This window comes from Myxine glutinosa, chromosome 6, assembly GCF_964187855.1.
Source record: "Myxine glutinosa chromosome 6, kmMyxGlut1.1, whole genome shotgun sequence".
Lineage (NCBI taxonomy): Eukaryota > Metazoa > Chordata > Myxini > Myxiniformes > Myxinidae > Myxine > Myxine glutinosa.
The window spans coordinates 70,012,120-70,036,271 of NC_136266.1; the positions used below are offsets into that span (position 1 = coordinate 70,012,120).

Below are 24,152 nucleotides of genomic sequence, written 5' to 3' on the forward strand. Positions count from 1 at the left end.
ACGTTTTTGTCCGGCACGACGCCCACCGGGCACCGCTGCGGCCCCCGTACGACGGGCCCTTCCGCGTGCTGGAGACCGGGGACAAGCACTTCACCGTGGACATCGGCGGTACTCCAGATCTTATCTCTTTGGACCGCCTCAAGCCGGCCCACCTCGACCTGGACCACCCCCCGAAAGCAGCACTGCCTCCGCGTCGAGGCCGCCCCCCGGCGGGCAGACCCCCGGCACCCCCCACCCCCGCCGTCCCGCCACCCCCCCAGCCCTGCACGCATTGCCAGAGGGCGTTTCGGCTGGGTCATCCAGCTTCCCCGCAATCTCACCCTTCAGGTGCGTGGGAATTCTGGGGGGGCGCGTGTGGCAGACACAATGCCAGCGGGTAATAATTCCGCGCACCAGTGCGTGACGCGAGCGACCGGGCGTGGAATCACGGCTCGGGCCATGCCCGGAGCAAAGGCGTCATGAGGTGCAGGGTTGAACTGGAATGCATGCCCCGCCTTTCGGCCGACGGGCCACGCCTGAGGGCAAGGCGTGGCCTCGGGACATATACGCGGGCTTGAAAGTCGAGCCCGCCCAGTGCTTACGTGCGAGCATTGAATAAAGTGTTTGGTTTTGTTCAACGCGTGGTGGCCTACCTTCTTGGCAAACGAGTTGTGTGTGTGTAGCACCACAGTCCAATCAATTGAATTGGCCACAGGTGGACTCCAATCAAGTTGTAGAGACATCTCAAGGATGATCAAAGGAAATGTGATGCACCTGATATAAATTTGGAGTGACATAGCAAAGTGGTTGAATACCGATTGACTCAAGACATTTCAGCTTTTACTTTTCATTAATTTGTAAAAATTTCTTTAAAAAAAAAAAATACACTTTGACATGATGGGGTATTATATGTGGATCAGTCACTTGCAAATCTCAATTCAAACCATTTTAAATTCAGGCTGTAACACAACAAAATGTGAAAAAATTTAAGGGGTGTGAATACTTTCTGAAGGCAGTGCATATAGATTCTTAGTCAAAGAGTAGAATTCTCCTCTTGTCTTTGTCTTATCATTGACATCACAATTCTTGCTAGAGTTATAATGTAGTTTGAGGAAAAGGAAACTGTTTGTTTGTGTTCACCAATAGAAATGCTCCATGATTCAGAATAATTTGTACACCAAGTAAAATTTACAGGAGGACTCCATTCATTTACATCTATCCAGACCAAGTGTGAATGTGCAAAACGATGGTATTTCAAGAATGTAGTTTATCATAGGCAATTGGCAAGACACCTGGAGCTGCAGGCTTGAAATTTAAGTCACCAAGCCGGAACAAAGGTGCTTCCTCGTTCCATTTACCTGACGATAAGGTATCGGTCAACAGCACAGGAAGAATTCGTTGTTTGAGAAGGCAATTGTCTCAGCAGGTAAGTATTGCATCTGCATCTTTAGTTCGATATAACTAAACATGATGGAGAACGTCGAGGAGCAAGAACAAGTGCCAATCTGTGATTTCTGTGACGATGCACTACGAAAGCCAGCTACCAATACGTGTATAAATTGCTCAGCGTCGTACTGCAAAGCGCACTTCAATACACAGCACCATCGCCCCGATCAAAGCAAGCATGTCGTCGTTCCGCCAACATGTCGGCGCAGTGATTATGTCTGCCCCGAGCACGACGAAGTCGTCCAAATGTTCTGCCAAGTGGAGCAGAAGGCACTGTGCGTGCTTTGCGTGAACCTGGGAACGCACAAGGAACATGACGTGCTCCGGCTTGATGTAGCCATGAGAGCCAAGAAGGTAAGAGTGTCGTGTTGCCTCTTGTAAATAAACTGTCCTTTCCGTCTCTGTCGATCCAACATTTTGAGATGATCATTGTGAACATAAAGCAGAGAGTTGAGATTGTTTGGTTGCTTCGCTAATGAGAAGAGGACGCTTCTTTGTGGATGTCATTTCATTTTCCTCAACGAAATCTGCCCTGAGAAGGTAATGCTGGTCTTTCTCTTTCTCTGTCTCTCTCACTCTCTGTCTCTCTCGGTCTCTGTCTCTCTCACTCTCTGTCTCTCTCGGTCTCTGTCTGTCTCTGTCTGTATCTGTCTCTGTCTCTCTCACTCTCTGTCTCTTTCACTCTCTGTCTCTGTCTCTCTCACTCTCTGTCTCTCTCACTCTCTGTCTCTCTCACTCTCTGTCTCTCTCACTCTCTGTCTCTCTCACTCTCTGTCTCTCTCACTCTCTGTCTCTCTCATTCTCTGTCTCTCTCACTCTCTGTCTCTCTCACTCTCTGTCTCTCTCACTCTCTGTCTCTCTCACTCTCTGTCTCTCTCAATCTCTGTCTCTCTCGGTCTCTGTCTGTATCTGTCTCTGTCTCTCTCACTCTCTGTCTCTTTCACTCTCTGTCTCTCTCTGTCTCTGTCTCTCTCACTCTGTGTCTCTCTCGGTCTCTGTCTGTCTCTGTCTGTCTCTGTCTGTCTCTGTCTGTATCTGTCTGTATCTGTCTCTGTCTCTCTCACTCTCTGTCTCTTTCACTCTCTGTCTCTCTCTGTCTCTGTCTCTTTCACTCTCTGTCTCTCTCACTCTCTGTCTCTCTCACTCTCTGTCTCTCTCACTCTCTGTCTCTCTCACTCTCTGTCTCTCTCGGTCTCTGTCTGTCTCTGTCTGTATCTGTCTCTGTCTCTCTCACTCTCTGTCTCTTTCACTCTCTGTCTCTCTCACTCTCTGTCTCTCTCACTCTCTGTCTCTCTCACTCTGTCTCTGTCTTTCTCACTCTCTGTCTCTCTCACTCTCTGTCTCTCTCACCCTCTGTCTCTCTCACTCTCTGTCTCTCTCACTCTCTGTCTCTCTCACTCTCTGTCTCTCTCACTCTCTGTCTCTCTCACTCTCTGTCTCTCTCACTCTCTGTCTCTGTCTTTCTCTTTCTCTGTCTCTGTCTCTCTCACTCTCTGTCTCTCTCACTCTCTGTCTCTCTCTTTCTCTGTCTCTGTCTCTCTCACTCTGTCTCTCTCACTCTCTGTCTCTCTCTGTCTCTGTCTCTCTCACTCTCTGTCTCTCTCTCTGTCTCTGTCTCTCTCACTCTCCGTCTCTCTCACTCTCCGTCTCTCTCACTCTCTGTCTCTCTCACTCTCTGTCTCTCTCACTCTCTGTCTCTCTCACTCTCTGTCTCTCTCACTCTCTGTCTCTGTCTTTCTCTTTCTCTGTCTCTGTCTCTCTCACTCTCTGTCTCTCTCTTTCTCTGTGTCTCTCACTCTGTCTCTCTCACTCTGTCTCTCTCTCTCACTCTCTGTCTCTCTCTGTCTCTCTCTGTCTCTGTCTCTCTCACTCTCTGTCTCTCTCTCTGTCTCTGTCTCTCTCACTGTCTGTCTCTCTCACTCTCTGTCTCTCTCACTCTCTGTCTCTCTCACTCTCTGTCTCTCTCACTCTCTGTCTCTCTCACTCTCTGTCTCTCTCACTCTTTGTCTCTCTCACTCTCTGTCTCTCTCACTCTCTGTCTCTCTCACTCTGTCTCTGTCTTTCTCTTTTTTTTCTCTCTCTCTCTCTCTCTCTCTCTCTCTCTCTCTCTCTCTCTCTCTCTCTCTCTGACTCATGTGTTCCTTATAGTGAGGAACTATCATATATCTGTCTGTCTTGTACACCATGCTCTGTACTGAGCGTCAGTTCCACTGAAGCAGTTTCTTGGTTAGGGTTACAGTCCCACCCAGACAGAACATACTCGACCGAGGGTGCAGGAGTAACGGATGAAATCACCAGAATGTTCACTGATGTATACTAACTGCCATGGGAAGCGAGGATAAGCTGATGATTCTGGTGTTAACTTTTCATCAGAGCAAAAATAAAGTCTGTCTCCGGGGAAGCATTTTAATTTTGCTCCAACGGCCGGTTAATGCCCGAAACACCAGGATGGCAGTTTATAGCTTGGCCTAGATTCAAATCCAGGTTAGATACCTCAAAAGCAAGTGTGCATTCCTGTGTGCTTTCTTCCAGTCCATCATAATGGTGTCGTGTTTGGTAAAACGTTAGTTCTAAAATCAATGAGGAGGTTGCCAGTATAGCTGAAGTAGCACACTCATTTGTGAACTGTCATTAGGTTTGGGTTCGATTCCTCACAGCACAGAGGAATTTGGTATTTCATTCGGTGCTTTAGCTAACATTACCTGATGAATGTTTGCTTTAGTTGGTGAGCATTCGCATTAGCACGCAACAGCATTAGATATTACTGGATCTTTTGAAGATGGGTATCGGCCATTGGATGTTTGTCCATGGCCAAATTCAAAAGTCCTGCTCTGATGTGGATGTGAATTACATGAGTTGTAGTTCCAATGAATTATGCAAACCAGCTTCCATGGCAGCATGCATATGCAAGTTTGCGGATGAAGGTGAAATGCCATTTTGTTTTCATCACTAGGTTGTGGATAAATGCAGCTTTTCAGCTTTGCCCTCTCACATGCAACCTGCAATATTCCAGTTTTTCAAGTTCTAACATTTGCATAACTCTTCAAATGCAGGGTGTATCATTTTGAAGTTGACTTGTTTACCTATCATTTTTCCCATTTACAGTATCATAGTTCAAATCCCATATATAGTACTGTGTTGATTTGTTCTTGAAATGTACATAAAAAGTGCACTGTTGTTTGCCATCATTATCCTGCATATGATTTATGCACAAGCTCCACCACAAGTCTTAGATTAATGAAGAAAAACCAAGGTAGCTCACTAAATACTTTATGGGAAATGGTAATCTGTCTCACTGATATGATCTACTGGTGGCACCAGTCCTCACTATGTAGTTGGCTCTTAAATGCCTTTGGGAGAACTGGGGATGCAATATTCGCTGGCTCCATAAGGCAGTGCTGCCAGCATGCTCTGACAACCAATTATTAAAACAGTAAACCAGAGAAGTTACAAATCAGTAAAGTTGTCAAACATGTAGGCGCTGCACCCATCTTCTAATGCTCTTTTTGTAAAAAGAGTCGAGGCTCGTGGAAAAGATAGTACTAAAGCGCGGCGTTACGCGCGCTGCTTGCGAGCAAGGAGGAAGCGGACAAGCGGTAACTTATAAGCGTCTTTATTTCAGGAGCTCACTGTAACACTGGCGCGCTCCGGGCTGCGCGCCCGGTGTATATCATGAGGCCACGCCTACCCCTCGGGCGTGGCCACTGCCCACTTGGTGCGCGGAATGATGTCACCACGCCAGTGGGCTTTTGTGTCCGCCACACGTGCCCCCCCAGAATTCCCGCGCACCTGGAGGGCCAGTTTGCGGGGCAGACGAATGACCCGGCCGAAGCGCCCCCTGGCGATCGGCGGCGTCCGGGGTGCAGGGATGCCAGGTGGGATGCCCCTGGCTGCCCCTGGGATGGGTGCAGGATCGGGTGGCGGCGGGGCTGGGCGGTGCCGGGGGTCCGCCCGCAGGGGGGCGGCCCCGACGTGGGGGTCGGGCCACTGGCGGTGGATGGTCCACGTCGAGGTTGGCCGGCTTGAGGCGGTCTACCGAAACGCGGTCAGCAGTACCGCCAATGTCCAGGGTGAAGTGCTTCGCCCCGGTCTCCAGCACGCGGAAAGGCCCGTCGTACGGGGGCCGCAGTGGTGTCCGGTGGGCATCGTGGCGGACAAAGACGTACACCGCCGTGCGAAGCTCCGGGGCGACGTGCGTCGGTGGGTGCCCGTGGCATGCCGTTGGCACCGGGGCGAACCTCTGGGCGGTCTCTTGCAGAGCGGCGCGCTGCTGTGCCGCGGACCATGGTGCCGTGGAGTCGGGGAGGAACTCGTCCGGCACCCGCAGCGGTTGCCCGAAGACCAACTCCGCCGTGGATGCGCGCAGGTCCTCCTTGGGCGCCGTCCGGAGGCCCAGCAGGACCCAGGGGAGCCTGTCGACCCAGCCGCCGTCGCGGAGGGTGGCCCGGAGCGCGGCCTTCAATGAGCGGTGAAATCGCTCACACAGGCCGTTAGCCTGGGGGTGGTAGGCCGTGGTTCGGTGCAGCCGGACCCCGAGCCCCTGCGCGACCTCCCCCCAGAGCTCCGAGGTGAACTGGGGGCCGCGGTCGGACGAGATGTCTGAGGGGGCGCCGAACCGGGCGACCCAGGTGGCGATGAAAGCCTGCGCGACATCGGCCGCCGTTGTCGACGCCAATGGCACGGCCTCCGGCCACCGGGTGGTGCGGTCCACCATGGTGAGGACATAGGTGAAACCCCGCGAGGGGGGCAGAGGTCCCACCAGGTCCACGTGGACGTGGTCAAACCGGCGTTCCGGCACCGTGAACGGGGCCAACGGGGCCTGGGTGTGCCGGTGCACCTTGGCGCGCTGGCACGCGAGGCACGTCCTGGCCCAGCCGCGGACGGCCTTCCGGAGGCCATGCCAGACGAACTTGTCGGCGATCAGCCTTTGGGAGGCCCTCGCGCCCGGGTGGGACAGGCCGTGGATGGCGTCAAACACCTGGCGCTGCCAGCCTGCGGGCACGATGGGGCGAGGACGCCCGAGGGAGACGTCGCACAAGAGGGCCACGCCCGCGCCGTCGAACGCCACCTCGGTGACGCGGAGGCCCGTGACGGCGGTCCGCAAGGCCTGGACGTCGGGGTCAGCGGCCTGGTCCGCTGCCATCCGGGCATAGTCGATGCCGAGGTGGACTGCGTGGGCGACGGCCCGAGAAAGGCAATCCGCCACCGGGTTGTCCTTCCCCGCGACATGCTGGATGTCCGTCGTGTACTCGGACACGGCCGAGAGGTGACGCTGCTGCCGGGCCGACCACGGCTCGGTGACCTTGCCCATCGCGAAGATCAGCGGCTTGTGGTCGACGAAGGCAGTGAACGCACGGCCCTCGAGCAGATGGCGGAAGTGCCTGACCGCCAAGTGAAGCCCGAGCAACTCGCGGTCGAAGGTACTGTAACGGCGTTCGGGCGGGCGAAGCTGCCGGCTAAAGAACGCCAGCAGTTGCCAAGCTCCACGCACCCATTGCTCGTGCACCGCGCCCACCGCGTAGTCCGAGGCATCGGTGGTGAGGGCGATCGGTGCATCGGGCGCCGGGTGCGCGAGCATGGTGGCGTTAGCCAAGGCGAGCTTCGCGCCCGTGAACGCCGTGTCCATCTGCTCGGTCCAGGTAACGTCGCCTTTGCCCGGCTTACCTCGGAGAGCTTCGTGCAGGGGGCGCAGGAGCTGGGCGATACGGGGCAGGAACCGATGGTAAAAGTTCACCATGCCCAGGAACTCCTGCAGCCCTCTGATCGTGCGGGGGCGCGGAAACCCCTTCACCGCCTCCACCTTGGCCGGCAGGGGGACGGCTCCGTGCCTGGTGACACGGTGCCCCAGAAAATCGATTATGGTGGCGCCGAACCGGCACTTTGCGGGGTTCACAATCAGGCCATGCTGGCCCAGGCGTTCGAAGAGCGTGCGGAGGTGGCGTAGGTGCTCTTCGCAGGACGCGCTGGCGACGAGGATATCGTCCAGGTAGACGTAGACAAAATCCAAGTCACGCAGGACGCTGTCCATCAGTCGCTGGAACGCCTGAGCCGCATTCTTCAGACCGAAGGGCATGCGCAGGAACTCGAAGAGTCCGAATGGCGTGATGACCGCCGTCTTCGGGACATCCTCCGGCCTGACGGGGACCTGATGGTAGCCGCGAATGAGGTCCACCTTCGAGAAGAAGGACATGCCCGCCAAACGGGCGGAAAAGTCCTGAATGTGGGGGACGGGGTAGCGGTCGGGAGTCGTGGCGTCATTGAGACGGCGGTAGTCCCCGCACGGTCGCCATTCCCCACCGGGCTTCGGCACGATGTGCAGCAGCGACGCCCAAGCGCTCTCTGAGCGCCGAACGATGCCGAGTCGCTCCAGGGTAGCGAACGCCGCTTTTGCCACCACCAGCTTCGTCGGCTCGAGGCGGCGTGCCCGGGCGTAGACTGGTGGCCCGAAGGTGGGGATGTGATGGGCCACCCCGTGCTTGACGGCCCCCGCCGAGAAGGTGGGCCGCGTGAGGGCCGGGAAGCCGGTGAGGAGGCGGGTGAATGCGTCCGCTGCCAGAAGCGTACAGACCAACGTGGCCGGAACTGAACCATTCGGCAAGCCGCTTGGCAAGCCGCTCGTTGAGCTGGGCAACGCATAAGCGGGCGAGCTGAACGTCTCGGCCTGGACAAGACGTCTGCGCTTGACGTCGACCCGGAGCCCATTTGCGCACAGGAAGTCCGCGCCAAGCAGTGCCATGGGCACGTCGGCGGTGACGAACGTCCATCGGAAAACCTGCCCTCTGAACCGCAGAGAGAGGCAGCGTTTTCCGTACGTACGGATGGGCGTCCCGTTCGCGGCAAGCAGCGCGGGGCCCCCACCCGCGGCGTGCTTGTCTGACATGCCGGCGGGAATGACACTCACCTGCGCTCCCGTGTCGCACAGGTAACGGCGCCCGGAGAAGGTGTCCGTTATGAACAGCAGGCTGCTCGAACGGCCGGCGCTCATCGCCACTATTGAGCGCCGGCCCGGGCGTTTCCCGACCTGTTGAAGGAGCATGGCGGATGACACTGCCGAGCTTCATGGCCGAACTTGGCGTGGAACCAGCACCAGGTGGTGGAGCTGGAGGAGCGCGGCTGGCTCAGCCAGGCCGGTGGAGTTGGCGGGTTTCCCCGCGGTGGCGGTTTTCGCCGCGGCGGTGGGCGGGGCGTGGCGGCGGTCACGAGGTGCGTATCAGCATGCTGCGTATGCTGTATAAGCTGATGCTGTGGATCAGCAGCATCAGCAGCAGCATCAGCAGCATCAGCCACGAGGGCCGTGACGGCCACGCCGACTCTCGCCCGCGTGTCCGAAGCGGCGAAGTGCTTGTCCGCCTCGGCTGCCAATGCTCGGGGTTCCGTTAGCCCGGTCCCGGCCAACGCAAGGCGAACCTGCGCTGGAAGTTGGTGACGGAAAAGCACCCGGAATGGAGAACCGGGGGCTTCGTCGCCCAACAGTGACAGCATATGGTCCATTCGGACCGACGGGCGCGTGTCACCGAGCTCGGGGAGATCCAGGAGGCGGTCGGCCCGTGCGTCGTCCGTGAGGCCGAACATGGCTAGGAGTAGCCGCTTGAGTGCCTCGTACTTGTGGCCGTCCGGTGGGTGGCGAAGGACGGACACAACTCGAGCGGCCGTGCCGGGCCCGAGGGAGGCGATGACGTGGCAATAGCGCGTGTCATCGCCGGTGAGGCGCCGAAGCTGAAATTGGGCTTCGGCCTGGACGAACCAGACTTCGGCCTGAGCCTCCCAAAATTCGGGAAGTTTGATGAAGTTGGCCATGGCAATGGCGTCGCGTGTGGAAGGATCGCTCCGGCAGATCCAACGTCAAGGGGGTCACCAGTAAAGCGCGGCGTTACGCGCGCTGCTTGCGAGCAAGGAGGAAGCGGACAAGCGGTAACTTATAAGCGTCTTTATTTCAGGAGCTCACTGTAACACTGGCGCGCTCCGGGCTGCGCGCCCGGTGTATATCATGAGGCCACGCCTACCCCTCGGGCGTGGCCACTGCCCACTTGGTGCGCGGAATGATGTCACCACACCAGTGGGCTTTTGTGTCCGCCACAGTACACTGAACGGACCAGGATGTAACAGACAAAAACTGGAATGAGAACAAGGACGCAAAACAGGAAGCAAATGAACAGCAGAGATGCATGCAAAAGGAACAATGGAGATGCATGCAGAAGGAAGAGAAGAGATGCATGCAAAAGGAACAGAAAAGATGCACGCAAAAGGAACAGAAGAGATGCATGCAGAAGGAAGAGAAGAGATGCATGCAAAAGGAACAATGGAGATGCATGCAGAAGGAAGAGAAGAGATGCATGCAAAAGGAACAATGGAGATGCATGCAGAAGGAAGAGAAGAGATGCATGCAAAAGGAATAATGGAGATGCATGCAGAAGGAAGAGAAGAGATGCATGCAAAAGGAACAGAAAAGATGCACGCAAAAGGAACAGAAGAGATGCATGCAGAAGGAAGAGAAGAGATGCATGCAAAAGGAACAATGGAGATGCATGCAGAAGGAAGAGAAGAGATGCATGCAAAAGGAACAATGGAGATGCATGCAGAAGGAAGAGAAGAGATGCATGCAAAAGGAATAATGGAGATGCATGCAGAAGGAAGAGAAGAGATGCATGCAAAAGGAACAGAAAAGATGCACGCAAAAGGAACAGAAGAGATGCATGCAGAAGGAAGAGAAGAGATGCATGCAAAAGGAACAATGGAGATGCATGCAGAAGGAAGAGAAGAGATGCATGCAAAAGGAACAATGGAGATGCATGCAGAAGGAAGAGAAGAGATGCACACAATAGGAACAGAAGAGATGCACTCAAAAGGAACAGAAGAGATGCACACAATAGGAACAGAAGAGATGCATGCAAAAGGAACAGAAGAGATGCAGGCAAAAGGAACAGAAGAGATGCATGCAAAAGGAAAAGTATAGATGCATACAAAAGGAATATAAGTGATGCATGCAAAAGAAACAGAAGAGATGCATGCAAAAGGAACAGAATAGATGCACACAATAGGAACAGAAGAGATGCACGCAAAAGGAACAGAAGAGATGCACGCAAAAGGAACAGAAGAGATGCATGCAAAAGGAAAAGTATAGATGCACACAAAGGGAATATAAGTGATGCATGCAAAAGAAACAGAAGAGATGCATGCAAAAGGAACAGCAAATTGCATGCAAAAGGTAAAGTATAGATGCACACAAAAGGAACAGAGGAGATATACACAAAAGGAACAGGAGTGATGTATGCAAAAGGGACAGAAGAGATCCCTGCAAAAGATACAGAAGGGATGCACACAAAAGGAACAGAAGAGATGCACGCAAAAGGAAAAGAAAGCTATGCATGCAATAGGAAAAGAAGAGATGCACGAAAAAGGAACAGAAGAGATGCACGAAAAGGAACAGAAAACATACACGCAAAAGGAAAAGAGGAGATGCACGCAAAAGGAATAGAAGAGATGCACGCAAAAGGGACAAGAGATGCATGCAAAAGGAACAGTGGAGAGGCACGCAAAAGGAACAGAAGAGGTGCATGCAAAAGGAACAGAAGGTACGCATGCAAAAGGAACAGCCGAGAGAGGGGGGAAACACTGCCTAGACCATGACCTTGGAGCACTCCAGCCGTGACAGGGAGAGGAGATGAAAGGATTCCGTTGAGTCTCACACATTGCCTACGAGAGTATAGGAAGTCAGTGCAGTAAGCCATTGTGGAGCTAACCTTGGATGCCATCGGCAGACAGTTTAGAGAGTAAGGTAGGATGCTAGACTGTATCAAAAGCACGAGATATGTCCAGAGAGACGGCCCTGATCTCATGCCTCATGTGGCTTCCATCCATTGTTGGAAGAGTGGAAACAGCATGTGCAAGGCGGAGTGACCTGGTCTGAATCCAAATTGGTGACATGAGATGAGGTTGTTGGAGAAAAGAAAGGATTTCATATTAACTGCGATGATGGATTCCATTACCTTGCTCATGATTGGACGTTAGCTGATAGGTCTGTTGTTAAGGGGATCAGTTGTTGCACCTTTTATTGTGATGCAGTGATGTCTGATTTCCAAGCAGATGGAAGATGACCTCGGGCAAGTGATAGGGTGAAAGGGCTGTGAGAGGATGTGCAAGAGCAGCAGAGCAGGTGTTTATGAAACGTGAGCCAATGCCGCCTGGCCCAGTTGCAGAGTCAGAGTCGAGGGTTGAAAGGAACTTCTCCACCTTTTCAAGAGCAAAAGACAGAGATCACAAGCACGTGGGTGTGACAGGGAGGGTTGGCTACTGAGAGTGAGGGGATGGGGACACAAGATTTGGAAGCAAGGATAGAATTGAGGCATTCAGCCTTTTCACAAGCGGAGTCGGCTGTGGTGCCATTTGAAGAGAGACAAGTGCATACTCTTGAGACTGACTTAACAAGACGCCACCAGGTTTTAGAAGAGGAAGACAATTTCGAAAGTCATTCTTCAGGTTGGACAGATGTTGTTTTCTGGCACTCTTGAGAATGGACACACACTTTTGTGGACTTTTTTTTATCACAATGAGATTGCCTTCGGTCAGATTTGCCTTCCAGAAAGAAAGGACAAATCGGAAAGAAGGCAATTTTTCCTCAGTTTAAAATCCAGTATTCTCAGAGGATTTGGCTACAAGTTCCACACTGGAAATGTCTCTTCGAATAATCAAGGTATTGTCCTGTCAGCCTGAACAGTTAACACCGCAGGATGACGAATGGCCGTAACGGTTTTAAATTTTGAGGAGCGTAGCCGAAACTGGCGGTTTGTCCATCGTGTGAGGGTAAAGGAACCAAAGTGCTTACCTGCACGGAGCTCACGGAGCTTATACTTGAACCCACAAACACAGAAACACGACAAATGTAAAATGCCACAATAATAAATTTAATAAAAGTCAAGCATGGCAAAATAAAGGTTGAGGTAAAATAGATCTTGCGAGAGATCTCGCGAGATCTTGGAGACGGCGGCAGGGATTTTCGAAGCTCCACACGGTCTCCACGGTTTTCAAAGTTAAGTCTGTTCACAATAGTATTTTGTCGAAACTGTATTTATCTTTCTGTGTGTGAAGTTATAGTGTGCACCTTGGAAGTTTCTCGGTGTTTATCTTTCATAAATTAATCGTCTGTTTGCCGCGTCGTGAGCAAGGCCTTTGCCGCGTCGCGAGCGATTTGACATCGAAGTTAAGTAATTGTTCCCATTTGTATTTTCGTTATAACTGTATTTATTTTATGGTGTGTGTACGTATATTGTGTCCCGAGGAAGATTTTCAGTGCAAATCTTTCATACCTGTATTGAAAATCGTGTTAATTCGTGTCGTGTCTTGAGGCCTTGTACAGTGTACAACCTTGAGGCTTTGTTTTTCTCTCAGCGGTCCGTCATTTGTGATCCAATAACCTTCGTTCTCTGTTTTCCCAGTCTTTTCACCTCATAGCCTACTTCCTTGTGTAAATCTCAACTCAAAACAAACAAAAAAAAAACATTTCCTTCTCTGTTCTTATTCTCATTCGTTTATTCATTCTTATTCGTTCGTTCGTTCTTCGACCACGTGTTTCTCCCCCATTTCCCCAGATAGTTTTCACTGTTATTAACCTTCAATGTTTACACTTTCCCCTCAAGTTCTGTATTCCGTCATATATTATAACACCTTTTTCTTCTTCTTCTTTAAAAGGCTGCTTTCGACTTGCTCACCAAATCTATTCATCCCAAAAAAAAATTCCATCTCCTATAGTGCCTTTTTTCTACATTCCCTAAACTCTCCTGCACTCCATCCTCCATCCAGTGTCCTCAAACGTATTTTTGACTCGAAGCTCACAAGAAACTCATTTTGCAATAAATGTTCGTTTCCCATTAATCGTACACTTTCGAAAATCCAATCTCACCCCTCCCCTCCAAATCTTCCCCATAACCCCTCCCCTCCAAATCTTCCCCATCACCCCTCCCCTCCAAATCTTCCCCATCACCCATCCCTTTCAAATCTTCCCCCTTTCCCCTCCCCTCCTAATCCTCCCCATCACCCATCCCTTTCAAATCTCCCCCCTTACCCCCTCCCTCCTAAACTACCCCCTCACCCCTCCCCTCCAAGACTCCCCCTCGCCCCTCCCCTCCTAGACTCCTCCCTCACCCCTCCCCTCCAAATCTCCCCCATATCCCAACCCTTTCAAATCCTTCCCCTTGTCCCTTCCCTCCCAAACTCCCCCCTCGCCCCTCCCCTTCAAATCTCCCCACCCTCATTTCTTCTCAATTTCCCCCCTCTCACTCCCCCTCCTCAAAGCGTCCTCCCCGCTTCTTCCCCCTTCCAACTCTCACCTCCATCTCCCCCAACCTTCTGCCTCGCTCTTCCCCCTCCTCAAATAACACCTCATTGTGCCTCACCCAATCACCATCAAACCTTTTGTCTGCCCCATCCTTCCCTTTCTCCGAGCTATTCTGAAATCTCTGACACACCTTCAACAGCTCTCCCTACCTATTCCACCTCTTCCACATCTTACCCTACCCCTCCTCCCCCCTGTTCTGTATCCGATGCTCCCCCTTCCTCTTCATTAACGGTATGGACCTCAAACATCTGGGGCCTTCGTTCAAACTTAACTGATCTCTCCATACAGGTTGCTTCTGTCAAACCAGACGTGATCTGCTTAACAGAAACTTTCCTCCTTCATGATGTCTCTGATTCCTTAGTATCTCTCCTGGGTTACTCCCTCCTCCGGTATGATAGACCTGAGCCTCGTCCTGGAGGTGGGGTTGCTATCTTTATCAAAAACATTTCCTCACTCGCCCTGCACTGCACTCTCTCCACCTCACCCCCAGGAATACCTCTGGCTACGACTTCCCCTTCGCTCCCACCTCTTGTTCATATGTGTGTTGTACCGTCCACCAAACAGTGATGACTCCATCTACATCTCGCTGTCTGATAATATGGACCAAATTCTATCTACTCATCCCAACTCTCTCTTCCTCATATGTGGTGATTTCAATTGTCACCATGCCAGTTGGCTGGGTGTGGGTACCTCTCTCACCAGCCATGGCTCCTCAGCAAAGGACTTCTGCGACTCACTGGGACTGACACAATCTGTCAATTTCCCGACCCGGATCTCAGTCAACAGAGAATCTTCTCTTCTGGACTTGGTTATGACTAACTTCCCCGAAAATGTCTGCTGCTCTTCTTCTGCTCCAATCGGAACATCTGATCATGTCCTTGTTAAAGTGGACATCTCTCTGACCATTCTCAGGGAGCCTGCTCAGCGTCGACGAGTCTGGCATTTCACTCAGGCCAACTGGCACGGTCTTCAAGCAGCCATCAATCCTCTGGACTGGTCTCCCATCTCTACCACATCTGACATCAACTCATCCTGGGAATTCTTCCAAAGTAAATTGCTCTCTCTCATGCACAGATTTATCCCATCTCGTCTTCAGTTGTCATACCCTTCCTCCCATCCATGGTACACGGAATCCTGTGGTGAGGCTGTTGCCCAGAAACAACTTGCCTTCATCTCCTGGAAAGCAAATCCAACGGAAGGAAATCTCATTTCCTTTCACAAAGCCCGAAACAAGTGTGTGTCCACCCTCAGGAGAGCCAGGAAACAATATCTCTCCGTTCTCAAGACCGAACTCTCTTATCTGTCTCCCTCTTCCAAATCCTGGTGGCATCTGGTCAAATCTGTTTCTGGTGTTTGTTCCCCCTCCATCCCCTCCCTACCTCAAACGGCTACACAGCTGACTCCACACGTGAAAAAGCTGAATGCCTCAACTCTGTGTTTGCCTCAAAATCTTGTGTCCCAAACCCATCCCTCTCTGTACCCACCATACACAGTCGTACCCAGCTGCTCCTGGACTCCGTGTCCTTTCCTCCTGACAAGGTGGAAAAGTTTCTGTCAACCCTCGACTCTGATTCTGCAACTGGACCTGACGGCATCAGCCCACGAGTCCTAAAATCATGTTCTTCCGCTCTTTCACTCCCTCTCTCTGTTCTCTTCACCCTCTCTTTTGCTCAAGGTCAACTGCCATCTGCTTGGAAATCAGCCAACATCACCGCTTTGCACAAAAAAGGTGCAAAAACAGATCCTAGTAACTACAGACCAATCAGCCTTCTCCCAATTATCAGCAAAGTCATGGAATCCATCATTGCTTCGGATACGAAATCTTTCCTCTTCTCTAATGGCTTGATCTCTGATCATCAATTTGGTTTCAGACCAGGTTACTCTACTCTGGACATGCTGCTTCTGCTGTCTCAACAATGGATGGAGGTCCTCAATGCCAAACAGGAAATTAGAGCTGTCTCCCTCGACATATCACATGCCTTCGATACGGTCTGGCACCCCGCTCTGCTCACCAAACCCTCCTCCTTTGGTATCCATGGAAATCTCCACACATGGCTGGCGGACTTCCTCTCTAGTCATCGTCAACGTGTGGCCCTGAATGGGTTTCTCTCATCACCTCTTCCTGTTCAGGCTGGAGTTCCCCAAGGCAGTGTTCTGGGCCCTGTGCTTTTTCTGGTCTTCATCAATGATCTCTCTGACTCTCTTGAAAATCCTCTCTATCTCTTTGCTGATGACTCCACTCTCTGCCGCTCCATTCCTCATCCCTCAGATCGGCAGTCTGTAGCCTCCTCACTCTCTGCAGACCTGGACAAAATCACAGACTGGGCAAACAAGTGGAACATGTCTTTCAATCCTGACAAATCTCACACTCTTACGATGTCTCTCCGAAAAGACCGACTGGACAACCCTCCCATCTACTTTCTGAATAATCCTCTCCAAGAAGTTCTGTCACTCAAGCTTTTGGGTCTCAATATCTGCCATGATCTTTCCTGGGAAAACCACATTTCCAAGCTGGCCTCCAAAGCCAGTCGTTGACTGTGCATCCTCTGTCGTCCGAAGTCCTTCCTTGGCACACCTGTGCTCCTCACCACATACAAGGCTTTCATCCGCAGCTCAATGGAGTACTGCTCTCCCCTCTGGGCTGGTGCTCCTGCCTCACACCTAGCTCGTCTTCACGCTGTTGAAACCAAAGCGTTCAGAATCATTGGAATCTCCCGCGATGACGCTATCTCCGAGGGCCTTTCACTTAATCACCGCAGGCAGGTTGGTGGTCTCTCCGTCTTCTACCGACTCCTCTCCGGCCTTGCTCCCCCAGCTCTCTCTGGGCTCTGTCCCCCAAATATTCCTGCAGGTCGCACAAGATCTGCCTGCAACCCTCTTATGGTTAAACTGCCAAAATCAAGACTCTCTGCTCACCTTCACTCCTTCATTCCTCTTTTCTCCCACCTCTGGAACAAACTCCCTCACTCTCTTCAATCCCACTCCTCCCTCCAGGTCTTTAAAACGGCTGTTCACCACCATTTCTTATCTTCCCCAATCCAAAACCTTTATCTTTTCTACCCCCGCTAATTTCACCCCAAATCCACTTTTTTGAGGTGACTTTTGACTTCTTTCCTGGAAGTCCTTGGTGTCCTTGCGTTTTATACCTATCCTGCCTCCCCCCAGGCCCTCTCCCTCCAAAAACATCTCCCGATGTCCCTGCTCTCAAATGTTGTGTTTGTGTGCTTCCTCCCCTTCTCTCCCCATCTTGTCGACTGTTCTCCTTTTTATATACTTTGTTTGCTTGTTTGTTTGATTTGTTTGTTTGATAAATGTTAGCTCTTTCACGAGCCTCGACTCTGTATACAAAAAAAAAAAAAAAAAAATATCCTACGGTGAGATGTCCCCACTCAGACACGAAAACACACAAGGGAAAACATTAAATAAATATAAATGTTTTAAGCCGGCTGGCACTCAGCTTTGCCTCTCCAATGGCCTCTAGGAGCCTGGTGGTCGTTGGAAGTCCGTGCAGCCACCCGCGCCGGAAATGCTCCAACAAATGGCACCGAAAACGCTCAGGCATGAGCAAGCAGCCAACCGGCCGGCCCTTCCTTGCTTCCACCACCAAGTGAGACATGGCTCTCTTCTCTCCCCGAAAGCACCCCAGTCTACAACACCCCCTCCTTCAACTATTCAAATGTTCCAAAGCTCCGAAAAGCTCTCTTCACGAGTGCACCCGAGACCAAAGCCAAAACAAGAGAGACCCTGAGTGATTCTTCCTTCTCCTTTTCGAACCTTCTTGCTCTGACGTCACCTGTCCAATCATGCACTTTGGGGTCGGGGCCTCACGGCCCTCTTAACCGCCCACTGATTCTCCACCTCTACTGGGTGGGGCCTTTTGCTTATCTTGTTCATGCGGGCAGGCTTACTTGTCGATCAGCTCTGCTCGGGTTCTGTCGGCATGCATGTCGGTTATTGTTGTTGTTGTTGTTGGCATAACGAGGGTTTTTTTATGGTCGGCCTTACGTCGGTAAAAAAATACAGAAGGCAATCACATACTGGGAGAACTAATCCTAAACCTACCTAGTTAACACAAGCTACACCCCCTGTGTGAAGACATGTAAACTATCTTAAGTTCACAGTTTTTCTACTTAAATACATCGAATTGGCTTCCTACTCGCACGCAGTCCATGCTATTCTACACAGTTCTATCTCCACGATGGTATTCCATCCCCTACCCCCACAAATGTAACAGTATGTTATGATACAGGGTCCTTTTAATCGTTGATTTTTGTGAATCATTCTAGGAAGTGCTTCAAGCAGATCTAGATTATTTGGAAAACGCAATTGCCACATCAGAAGCTGAAGTGAACAACCTCATAGTAGTGACCGACAAAGTCAAGGTGAGCCTTCTTCGGGCAATGAATTGATCATCTTCAGGAGGGAAAATTCAGTCCACTTCACAATTTCATTTTGTCTTTTTGCAGGAAAGGGCACAAATGATCAAAGACAATATAGAACATGCCATTGATGAAGCCAAGCTGGAATTTGAGAAGGTGGAGCGGGAGTTAATAGAGCAAGTGAAAAAGGAAGAACAGAATTTCTCAACAAAGGTGAACATTGAAATTGATATAAGTATACAGGATCAGGAGATGATGACAAACATCAAGTCAAAGACCAACGCAGTCTTGGAGTGCACATTTCCAATTGTGTTTTTGAAGGTAAGGTTGATCTTGTTTGTTGTTAAAGCACGTGTCATGTTCTTGTCCCAAAGTTTTGTTAACAAGTTCTCAAATTTATGGAGCATCATCAATCGGATTGATGAAGTTCACAGAGAAGGGAAACACTTCAATTAAAGAGGAGTTATTGAAGGGGCTTGAATATGAACAATAAATCAATGTAACTCATTACCAGTTGTTACAATCTTGACCTGGAAATAGTTTATCTCGATACATAAAATGTCTTGAATGTCAACACAACTGACACCAATCTTCCCTTGTTTTGATGACCAGGCTTAAAATTGTTTGTGACAAAGAAACTTCATACTTATTTGCTGTTCCATAGTAAGGGAAACATATGAAAATCTGTTAACTAAATTGTTACCAAAAAATTTCTTCACCAATATGTTTGTAAAGGTGTGTAATAACATGTGTTAAAATGTTGAAGGTCAACTCCCGTGGGAAACCCAGAAAAAAAGCTGTTGAATTCGGGTACCGAAAAATTATTTTCGAGAATTTTTATTGATTTTAAATCGGCCCTTAAGTAACTTATGAGGGGTCAAATAAGGGTTTTTCATGATTCTGAGTTGATTGTTAACATTTATATTTCACCACAGACACTCCTTTGTGGAAAAATAATTTCTAAATATATCTCATTTTCTACTTTGCAGGACATGGAGTCTAGCAATATGGATGAAGACGTTACTCCACCTGTGCTCAATTGCTTCATCTGTGCACGCTCGGATACACCAGCTGAAAGGCTCATACAGGCAACTCCAAAGGGATACTCAACTTTATTGAAACAAGCAGAAACTGTCGAAAATGTTACTGTTGTGGAACGTATGAAGGAGGCTCAAAAGGAAGGAAAACTGAGGTACCACCAGAAGTGTAAAAATGATCTGTACAACAACTTTGTTGCAACCACCAAGAAGTCAGCTCAAGCATCAAAGGCAGAGAAAGAGTCATCAAAGTTGAAGAGAAGACGCACTACTTGTGAGTTCAGTTCATCAACTGGCTGCAGTTCTAGAAGATCACAGTCAGTTGACCTCCTGTATAAGGATGTATGCATTCTTTGCAACCAACCAGCCCAGCTCTACAAAAAGAATCCAGCACAAGCTAGAAAGAAATACAGAGTGCCAGATAATTTGACTGCAGATACACTGAAGGCAAGCTTGCTGAAGACAGCACGGAGTCGCGGGGATGACTGGGGCACTGAAGTCACTGGACGCCTGGAAGGGATTAACGACTTGGTAGCAGAAGAAACACTGTACCATTTGCGATGCAAACTTATGTTTGCGAGAGGTGACAGTTTGTCCAAGACTGATGAGGAAGGAAAAAGGAAGAGAGGACAGAGGAGTATTGATGAGGAGCGAGAGGCAGTTTTTATTGAATTCTGCGAATGGTTAGACTCAGAATTAGAGCATGGGGTAATGAACATGGACCAAGTCCATGAAAAGCTGCAGGAGTTTGATCAGTCACCAGAGAAGAGCCTTTCTTATTCAAAGCATTGGCTAAAGATAAAACTTCTAGAGAAATACGACGACACCTTGTATTTCACAACACAGGAAAGAAGGGCAGATGTACTCTGTCTCAAAGATGGCACCGACAATATTCTGCGAGGGCATCATGCTAATCTTGACCATGGAGATGAGAAGACTCAGATCATAAAGACGGCACTCAAGTTCATATCCAATGATATTGCCTTGATTGATTTAGGTCCAAAGTCATACCCCACCACACACAGTATGACTGACATCGATAGTCAGCTGACACTTGTTCCTGCAAGCCTTCAGATGTTCTTGAGACCGATTGTCAAGACAGACGAAAGAGTTGCCGTTTGGGGGCAGAATTTTATTAAGGCCTGTCGACCTCGGTCTGGAGTATTGCCACACCAAATGGGGCTTGCCATACAACTTGATCATAGATTTGGGTCAAAATGGATGCTCAACAAGTTCCACCGGCTGGGATACACTGAGTCTTACACGGAGACACAAAACTACAAATACTGCTTCCTTAATAGTAGGAGTGGAGATGATGTTCCAGATACTTCTGGCACTCTTGACACCATTGTGGAGGAAACCGATGAACAGATCAATGATGAGGTTGCGGTTGATGCTGCGCTTGAGGATCAATCAGTGATGACAGCCAAAGTGCCAGCCAGTGAAAGTGAATTGTCAAGTAATGATCAGGTGGTCTTTATGGAGGTTGGGGAAACAAACAATGCAGTCACTCAGTTTGTTGGAGACAATATAGATTTAAACATTGTCTCTATTCACGGAAACACTCCCTTTCACTCAATGGGTTGGATCGAAGTCACCTCTCCGGCACCACCTTTGCCAGATCCACAGACAACAGCAGCTTTCCCCCGGGTGAAGTTGAAGGCACTCGACAAAGCTAAGATCCTGAGAGGAACTGAAGTAAAGATTATTCCATTTACGAACAGGAAACAGATAGGAACGAACGCGATCATGTTTCTCCCCCTCGCTGAGCTTTCCTCCTCCCTGGCTCATGATCAGCCACTCCTCACTCCAGGTGACACACTCTGGGCAGCGGGGTGGGTGATCAAAGCCAACGATCCTGAGTTCCCACACTCCAACTGGAATGGCTGGATGAAGAGAATCCATGCTAATGATGCAAAGCAGAGCACACAGATCGAGTTCCTCCCAGTTATTGAAGGAGACCCTAATGACCTCAACACCATCTTCACCACTCTGAAAGAGTGCATACGGCGCGCTGGGGTCGCTATAGTGACCTTTGATCTTCCGATTTGGCTGAAGGCTGTGAATATAATAAAGCAGGCAAATCTACCCGTCATTCCAAGGTTGGGTGGTTTTTTCTTTGATCTTCCTTGACACAGAAGCCACCAAGGAAACAGTGATTCAGGCTGGTACTGCGATTTTCAAGTACATTTACCATGGACGAGATACTACATTGGGTGAAATTCGGTACAACATGTTCTCAAGGAAGGCAGCGGCAGGAGTGATCAAACCAGAGACTCTACCTCCAACAGAGGGTGCAGCTGCACAACATTCACTCCGTGCCTACCTGCAGACCCGGGACTGGATCCTTCTACAGAGCATGTCTCTGAACCCCAGTGACTATGGATGGACAATAGGTGTGCATGGGTATGAGCCAGTTCCAACACTGGACCCCACGGCTCCTGAGGAGCTATTGCAGTTCACGAGCTGTAATTGTCATGGAGATTGCAGCAACCGGCGATGCAGCTGCAAGAAGAATGGGGTCACGTGCATCTCGGCCTGTGGAGTCTGTAATGGCATTACATGCAGAAACTGCAGTCATGATGTTGTTGAGTCTGAAGAAGACATAGACAATGACTGTTGAAACTTCTGACATTGTGAATGAGAAATAACTCTTGAGTATTATATATGTATGTGAAATAAAAGCTACTTTGTGTGTAAATGTAAAAGTGAAAATATAAATGTTAACAATCAACTCAGAATCATGAAAAACCCTTATTTGACCCCTCATAAGTTACTTAAGGGCCGATTAAAAAAAAAAAAATTTCTCGAAAATAATTTTTCGGTACCCGAATTCAACAGCTTTTTTTCTGGGTTTCCCACTGGAGTTGAACTTCAACATTTTAACACATGTTATTACACACCTTTACAAACATATTGGTGAAGAAATTTTTTGGTAACAATTTAGTTAACAGATTTGTGAAATATCTCATAAAATGCCCTTACTATCCACCCTCTTTGTTATCCTATTTTCATTGTCTTGATTTTATCAGCACATGCATTAAAGTGAGACACAGGTGGTCATAGGTATTGGTCACCAACTTGCTACAGAGACAAATTCCTTTAAATATGATTTGTAGTTTGTGTGCAGCCTGTGGCTGTTGGTTGCATCATTTTCTGGAAGGGCTGCTGTGCCACACTCTATTACAAGTCAGCTCACAGCTGGTACTCATTTTGCCAACCTCAGAAAGATGACAGACCATCTTCAACCTCAGAAAGATGACATCCTGGTGTTAATTCAACGGAAATAACAGGGGCTGGATCTCAGGACCCTAAGATCTCAAGCCAGCCACCTTAACCGTTAAGCCAACACCAGGCTTTTTAAATATAATTAATCTTCCGGGTGTGCTCAAAAACCCAAACCTTCCATTTTATTCACCATTCGTTTACTTTTCATGTTTTTCTCTCTCTCTTATTCCAGATAATGATAGCTGCGGTCATGTAGGAAACAATGCCCCTGGACAAATTAAGAAAAGGCTTTTTCTGTGGAATCCTACATCGAAACGCAATTCTTTGTCCAAACTTAAAGTTCAACAGAAAATGCCCCATGCATAGAGAGAATATTCAAATTGACAAATAAATTTCGAGAGCAAGGAACTGTCCACAACCTAAACTCAAAGTCAACGGAGAGACAAACTAATTCTGGATGCCCTTTGCTGTGAACTCCTGAGTTCATTGAGAGGGTCCAACAGTCGGTTGGAAACAAGCCAAAAATAGTCGATTTGCCGCTACAGTCAAGAACTTGTACTGACAGTGTGAAGTCTCAGGAAGATTCTCCATAATATTGTTGCAGATTCGGAGTACGGCACTCCCGTTACCAAGGGGGGTTAATCCCCTTGTCTTGTTAAGCAGGCCATCTCCGATCCTGGAACTATCATGCTCCTCCGCGGTCGAGATTGGCCAGCGTGATGGTCAATGGAAGTCCCAAATACCTTTGCCAATCCCTCCGCAGAGCAAGGAGATATGTCCCGCTCGAACCACGGACAAGATGGAAATTGCCGAGCGGTTTAGCAATCCGAGGTTCGAGCCGTTAGCGAAGGACTAACCCGATTCAGAGCGGTTGGCCAAATCGTGCCATGTATATCAATAGGGAAAACACAAAAGTGATCAGATGAGAAGAAATCAGAAGGGTGAAGGAAGAACAGATATTTATTATACAACCAATGATTAAATAGGAAACGAAAGAGCAAGAATATACAAAAGAGGAAATGAAAAGACACAGGGAAATCCTTATACACTCTTAATTATCACGCCCAGGACAATACAGACAGACTTACATGAAAGGGGAATAACAGGAAGGAGGAGAAGGTCCAGGCAGATGGCAGGGAAGGAAGGTCCGGGCAGATGGCAGGGGAAGGAAGGTCCGGGCAGATGGCTCAGGCGTCGAGGTCCGGCTCCAGGTTCACGCGCCACTCCGGTCCACGCTTTGGTTCGCGGCGAAACCCGGCAGGCAGTGCGGTTAATATTGTCGCGTAGCAGACCGACTCTCACCGTCTCTCCCTCTCTCTGCTCTCGTCTCTCCTTCAATTGCGGTCTAGAGGGCCTCAGCCTATTACAGCAATGCGAGCACCCCCACTCTCCTCTCTCTTCTCTACACATTCTCTCCACGCGTCCTTCCTCATAACTCAGGTGGGGGCCTCGCGCAAAGGGTTTTATTGCCACGCCCAGCGAACCCTCTGGAACCTCTACCCACACCCCATCAGGTGATGTCGCCTCAGCCCTGATTGGCTGGTGGCCCTTACCGTCCCCCCTGCTGCCGATACAATCTCAGCCTCGCCGCCGCTCCACCCCCTTTTTGGGCCTTACCTCGTGGCTGGGCTAGTTCCAGCAAACCAGCAAACCAAGAGCAGCAAACGCTGCTGGCAGCCAAAGCATAACAAACTGCGAGCATCCCAAACTGCGAGCATCCCAAGCGTAACAAACTGCGAGTTGTCAAAATGG

At 49.9% G+C, this 24,152-nt stretch overlaps 1 protein-coding gene across 5 annotated transcripts in view; it reads left to right on the forward strand.

Annotated features, from left to right (window-relative positions):
* The first annotated feature begins 1,344 nt into the window (after positions 1-1,344).
* LOC137429403 (tyrosine-protein kinase fyna-like) overlaps positions 1,345-24,152 on the forward strand; it is a 135,351-nt gene continuing 112,543 nt past the window's right edge. For 3 of the 5 annotated variants that reach the window (XM_078779995.1, XM_078779996.1, XM_078779998.1), the window contains exons 1-3: positions 1,345-1,779; positions 18,043-18,138; positions 18,223-18,456. In XM_078779995.1, coding sequence (XP_078636121.1) covers positions 1,447-1,779; positions 18,043-18,138; positions 18,223-18,456 — 663 coding nt within the window. In that variant the 5' untranslated portion in view covers positions 1,345-1,446. The remainder of the gene's footprint in view (positions 1,780-18,042; positions 18,139-18,222; positions 18,457-24,152) is intronic. The other 2 variants (XM_078779997.1, XM_078779999.1) reach the window with 2 other exon arrangements.